The sequence below is a fragment of the Coenobita brevimanus genome, chromosome 106, assembly GCF_032717465.1.
Source record: "Coenobita brevimanus isolate Jiangsu-jjx chromosome 106, ASM3271746v2, whole genome shotgun sequence".
NCBI lineage: Eukaryota > Metazoa > Arthropoda > Malacostraca > Decapoda > Coenobitidae > Coenobita > Coenobita brevimanus.
In genome coordinates this window covers 4,766,375-4,772,408 of record NC_137059.1, presented here as the reverse complement: position 1 = coordinate 4,772,408, position 6,034 = coordinate 4,766,375, and the positions used below count along the sequence as shown (strand labels likewise).

At 42.6% G+C, this 6,034-nt stretch overlaps 1 protein-coding gene across 1 annotated transcript; it reads left to right on the top strand.

Moving 5' to 3' along the window:
- The first annotated feature begins 1,687 nt into the window (after positions 1-1,687).
- LOC145416500 (uncharacterized) lies at positions 1,688-5,475 on the top strand. Its single transcript, XM_080285457.1, has 6 exons — positions 1,688-1,925; positions 2,998-3,200; positions 3,652-3,846; positions 4,090-4,188; positions 4,771-4,929; positions 5,332-5,475. Exons 1-6 carry the CDS (start codon positions 1,688-1,690, stop codon positions 5,473-5,475), a joined length of 1,038 nt encoding a protein of 345 aa, XP_080141583.1.
- The last annotated feature ends 559 nt before the right edge of the window (positions 5,476-6,034 follow it).

The window sequence follows — 6,034 nt, the reverse complement described above, 5'->3', positions numbered from 1 at the left end:
TAGTACCTTTATCGTGCGCTTTCCTCTCGACGCGTGCAAAATTTTGATGAAGTTAGGGCATTTTTCGTTACATACACTGTCCATAATATGTTGTTTACTTGTTGGTAGTGCACGATGAAATGCAGTAGGAGTGTAAGTTACGTTTATGTTTGCCCATTAATAAGGTGGCGTGAGTAGAGGAAAAAAGGAACCAATATCCTTCAAGGAAAATCACCACGTAAGTCTCTCGTCGTTCTCCTCTTTCTTACTCATCATGTTTTGCTGTAATCCCATCACTAAATGCTCATTGATAGCCACTGGTGGGTATACTGTCCTCATACTCTCGGAATGGTAATAAAATAAACGTAGGCCAGTTTGTCAAAATGAGTTTCATTTCTAATCTTCCTTACGAAAAACTATATACAGGGTAATATTTAAAGTATAATGCATAATCACACAGATGGTCTTGCAAACAGTGTGTCTGTGTCTTGATCAGAGTAAAGGAAAGCAAATATATTACATACACCTGCCAGATTGAAAGGATTATCTACCTTTACATGTTGGCATCAAGTAGCTAAAATAGGACCTGGAAGCTGGCTCGTACGTCAGGCAGGGACGAGACTACAGTGGCGTGGCATCAGGGACGTAGTGACGGGAACTGGAATTTGGTGGTCGGTGGCGGATACTAATACACAACAGTCTTTATTCACGGGGTATCGCTTCGGTATGAAAAATCGGGTAAGTAGCGTGACTGCAGTTGAGATTATTATTATTATTATTATTATTATTATTTGGCCATAACCAGTGCACCGGATGGGGTAGGTGGTAAGTAACCCAACCTAAACATTATATTGAAATGCCCAAGTTGACACATCGAAGTCATGGATAAACCCTCTACGAAGCATCCATTAGTAACAGTTGCGTTCTATTAATTACTGAACTGAACCCTGAGTGAGTCAGTTTTAACGTAGGATAGTGCGTTATTAGAAGCTATTTCTGTCATTTCTGCAGAATTTATGTGCAGTATGTGTAATAAATTAAGAAATGGAAAATTAAAACAAAGTAGCCAACCTTTATGTATCTGAAAATGGCAATACTCTGCTGTCAGGTGAGTTTTTATAGTTTATTGTTGTTATTTTGCTTCAGTTCATGTACACAACAGGATGATTATTTGCCTACATGTGAAACAATTGTTTTAACTTTGTCATGGAAAATATTGCTATCCTCACTCAGCAGTCACACCCATTCATCAGAAATAAAAATGAGAAAAGCATAAGGAAACAATCAGAAAAAATATCATTCACACCAACTGGCCAGCTAAACTAATCGTAACTTACACTCCTTTAGGCTGCTGTTATAAAGCTACATAAAATTTCGCTCTTACTGATATGAGGTTGTCTATTGAGTAAATCTTTGAAATTAAAAGAGAGAGAATCCAAGGAAACAAATGTGAAAATTATAATTCTCGTTGGAGTTTCCTTGTTTGGCCAGGTAGTCTAAATGTGTCTCCGTTAGGCTAGGATTATAACGGTGCAAGTTGTAGGTGTTTCTACGAGTATGAGGGTGTTAAATGTGAAGTTCTTTTAAATGAGTGTGAGGAGAGCACAAACCAAACGAAAATTACAATCCTAGTTGAAGTTACCGTGTAGCCATCTATTTTTGCACTCCGTCTGGCTGGGACTATAAAGTTACTGTTAATCCTTTAAGTATGAGGGGGTCAAATGTGAAGTTCTTAAGCTGTGAAGTATGGTTTGAAATATGGCGTGAGAGACTAAGAAAGTGGTGGTATCGACAGGGGAAGGTCAGTGTACGTGAGGCGGAGCGTGTGGTGTCCTGGGCGGCGCGGCGTTATGGTAGGTTCCTGGTGGCGGGGGCGCTCTCATCCTGCCTTTTACTCAACCTGGCTCTACACGCTGGGGCGGGACTCATTTTATACTGCCAGGAAGGTGAGTTTTATTCCGTAATTTTATTGGCAAAGGACGCCATTTGTATTTTCATCTTCCTTTTACCAAACTGTTTGATTTAGCTGAGAAGGGCACCGTAGTGAGAAGCACTGTGACCATCCCTTCTTCTATCTTTTTATTGGTGCTGGGGACGGACATCTCAACTCCTCCCTATCCCTTTTATCACTCTAAGTTTCTCAGCCACATCCGATACCGAGATATGTGTGTATTAATGTGTGAATACATGTATGAGAAAATAATATCTTTTGTCACTCTGTTCTTAGATTTAAAAAAAAAAATGAAAGAAAGGTCAGGTAGGGAAGTAGTTGTAACCGCAGTCGTGAGTGTGGACCTGGTGGGCCGCATGCAGAGGTTGTTCTTCTGCGTCAGTCCATCCTCCTCCTCCTTTCGGGGGATAGGTAGGGAGCAGAAGGACATTTGTTTAACTGGACAGGGATGCGCGGCTATATATGTATGCCATTGCGAGAAGGTGTAACACTCCAATTCTGATGATGATGATGATGATGATGATGATTATGGTGATAAGGAGGAGGTTAATGATGATGATTATAATGATGATGACGAGGAGGTGGAGATGATGATGATGATGAGGAGGAGGAGGAGATGATAATGATGACGATGATGATGATGATGATGATGAGGAGGAGGAGGAGATGACAATGATGATGATGATGATGAGGAGGAGGAGGAGGAGGAGGAGCAGAAGGGGCTCTTCTTATCTGAACAAAATCATGTAGTCGTAGCAAGAGTACACACACACACACACACACACACACACACACACACACACACACACACACACACACACACACACACACACACACACACACACACACCATCTCATTGCCATCCCCTTTCCTACATTTATCTCCTCACTCACATCTCTTTCTCCTCCTCTCATTCGCACTCCTCATCTTGCTATTATAGACGCATACGTGTCTTCTCTATTCTTACGTAAAGTGGGTCCAAGTCGGGCAAAAACTGTTGTATCTCCTCAGTAAAAAGCATTTCCATATATTGTTATCATTCATCCAATACTTTCCTCAACCCTCAGAGTGCCTGGCTAAAATGCTTACATCGCCCCTGAGGTCACTGGACAAAGACGCCATCCTGCACATCCGTCAACATTGGGTGGACCCCCCTGCCCCCAAAGGCTCCTACCACCCAAACTTCTCCCTGGACAACCCCCCATGGGCCACCCTCGGATCATGGGGCGCAGCATATAAGTTTATCAATGACTACTTCAAGAATTACAAGGTTAGTTATGCTTCAGTCTCACGGCAATGGGGATAAGTTTTGTCCAATTTCAGCAAACACCTTAGAGGAATTAAGTTCATCTATAACTGCTTCAGACATTACGAGGTCAGGTGAATGAGAGATATAAGTTTATCAGTGACTTTTAGGCTTTACAAGGTTGGTTTTCAAGGCTTCACTGAGGAATATAAAGTTTATTGTGCTGTCTACCTAAGTACCTAACTCCCACCCTCTCTACTTGCCTACCTACTTACCTATCTACACTACCTACCGACCTACCTACCTTCTTTCAGACTCCCGAGCTCTTCATGGAGATAGGTGTAAGTAATGGTGGGTTCATGTCCTTCTCGCTGTACCTGGCGCAGCGTCTGGAGTTCTCAGGAGTATTGGTAGAGCTTATTTCTCTGCCCACTCACCCATTTACCTACCTGCCTATTTACCTCTCTCCTTACAGACTCCCGGGCTCTTCATGGAGATAGGTGCAGGTGATGGTGAGTTTATGTCCTTCTCGCTGTACCTGGAGCAGCGTCTGGGGTTCTCAGGGGTATTGGTGGAGCCCAACCCGAGGGACTACGAGAAGCTCAGGGCTCTGGGACGCAGCGCACACTCCATCAAGGCCTGTGCAACGCCGGAATGGGGGCACAGGAAGGTAGGGGAAGGCTGGACAGAGGGGAGAATGAGGTAGGAGAGGGGTTGAGTAGGTAAGGTTAATACAAGGTAGGGGAGAATGGCTTAGAGAAGATCCTGGTTTGATTAGGGTATAGGGTAGGAAGGGTTTGGGTTAGATGTTTCTGTCGAAATTTCTCTCTCTATATTTATCCATCTATCTATCTGTCTATCTGTCCATCTGTCTATCTATCTATCTATCTATCTATCTTTCATCTCTCTCCAGGACCTGCTATGGCTTCGTCAGACCCCGGAAAATCTCCCCACACTGCTGAGACGCCTACAGGAGGGCAGCAACAGGCTCTATCAGTACGTCTCTGCCGAGGTGAGAGAGAGAGAGAGAGAGAGAGAGAGAGAGAGAGGACCAAGTTAAAATAAAATAGTGTCTAGAACCTCAAAGGGAGTGAATCTTGACTTAAGCCCTCTTTCTCTTCATTTTTTTTCTTTTAGGTCAGATTTTGCAGGTCCTTAGCCTTGGGTTCTTTCTTTTTTTATGTTTTGTTTACAGGTATAGTCCCTCTCAACAGGACCGTGCTCTATCTATTCATCTATCTATGTATCTATTTATATGTCTATATGTATCTATCACTATATCTAAGTATGTATCTCTTTATCAATATCTACTGTATGTCTGCATGTCTGTTTATCTATCTATATATCTATCGATCCATCCATACATTTCAGTCTATCCATCCATCTATCTATCAGTCTATTTCCATCTGGCTGTCTATCTACGTCTGTTAGTATCCATCCATCTATCTATCTTTTTTCTGTGTATTTGTATTTATCAACCATTTCGTCTTTTGCTCGGTATCTATATCTATTTATCTGTCTGTCTGTATATTCTTTTTATCTATCTGTCCATCTATCTGTCTATCTGTCTATCTATCTGTCTATATATCAACAGGACCGTGATCTAGGTGAGACGGTAGAGGTGCAGTGTTTCAACGCAGGTGCTCTGGCTGTGGGCGCCCTAAACACGTTGAAAGTTGATCTGCTCACTATCTCAACGCACGGCGGGGAGATGGACGTGCTGGCTTCTATACCGGCTGGCGTGCATTTCAGGGTGAGAGAGAGAGAGAGAGAGAGAGAGAGAGAGAGAGAGAGAGAGAGAGAGAGAGAGAGAGAGAGGAAAAAACTAACCTAAACTAACCTATTTTATCCCAACTTTAACATGGCGATTGCGGAGGGAGGTATGGGCGAGAGAAGTAGCCCCTCCCTCTTCAGTTTATCAAGTATTAAGCAAAAAGTAGGCGACAGAAAAATAATAGAAATGACCCTTTGTAATTCGATCGACGTAAAAAATGCAATTTATAAATCAGTAAATTGATTCATGATGAAAAATGTATCTGGTGATAGGCCAAAACGAAAATAATACGCACATCTCTACTGTTAGATCTACTCTTCCACATATCTATTTATCTATGTATCTATATATCCGTATTATTTATTTATTTACTTATTTTAGATGATCGTGCTAACGGTGCCCCTGGCGACGAAAGAGGAGCGCACCGAACTTACTGACGCTGCTGCAGCCCGGGGCCTCACTGAAGTCTTCGATAAGGGCAACATTCACATCCTCATTCCCAAGAACGAAGTTAAAGTGGTTTAAAAAGAAAAGAATAGATAATTGAAAACATAGATATAAAAGATATGTATCTTTAGAGAGCTAAAAACTGTTGGAAAGCCAGCTTCTTTGGCACAATACAAGAATTCACGGTACTCAGATAAGCTCCAAAAGTGAGGTCCTGGAGAGGGACGCTTTCAAGCGGTGACATCAATATAACCGGGCAGATCCCCCGTTCATTTATACAAACGCCCCTCAGGTCCTTCCCTATCACCAAAAATGGGATGGTGGACTGCAGGAGGACAACTTCAGTCTGCAGTCCACCGGGTTCACGTTCATATTAGCCTGGGACCACAGCAGGTGGATGTGAAGTAAAACGGAGATGAGAATGGACCACTGAAAACATATTATGTACCTGTACTCGTATTTCCAATGCAGTGGACAGTATTCATCAGAAACGGCAGTACCTTTGTCAGAATTTGATTATACTCGAAACTACTGATCACAGTGTACGCCAGTGGAGGGTAGTTATTGTCCACAAAAATTCGTATGACCAAAAAGATTAACCCCCTCCAGGGCCGGATCCAGCACTCTGGAAAAGGGG

What these genes read in the sequence shown, in the direction of transcription:
- LOC145416500 (XM_080285457.1), top strand. Translation starts at nt 1,688, where the DNA reads ATGAGGGGGTCAAATGTGAAGTTCTTAAGCTGTGAAGTATGGTTTGAA. An exon ending in ATCAGTACGTCTCTGCCGAG is followed by an intron (nt 4,189 to 4,770) that starts GTGAGAGAGAGA and finishes ATATATCAACAG; the next exon opens with GACCGTGATCTAGGTGAGAC. An exon ending in CGGCTGGCGTGCATTTCAGG is followed by an intron (nt 4,930 to 5,331) that starts GTGAGAGAGAGA and finishes TACTTATTTTAG; the next exon opens with ATGATCGTGCTAACGGTGCC.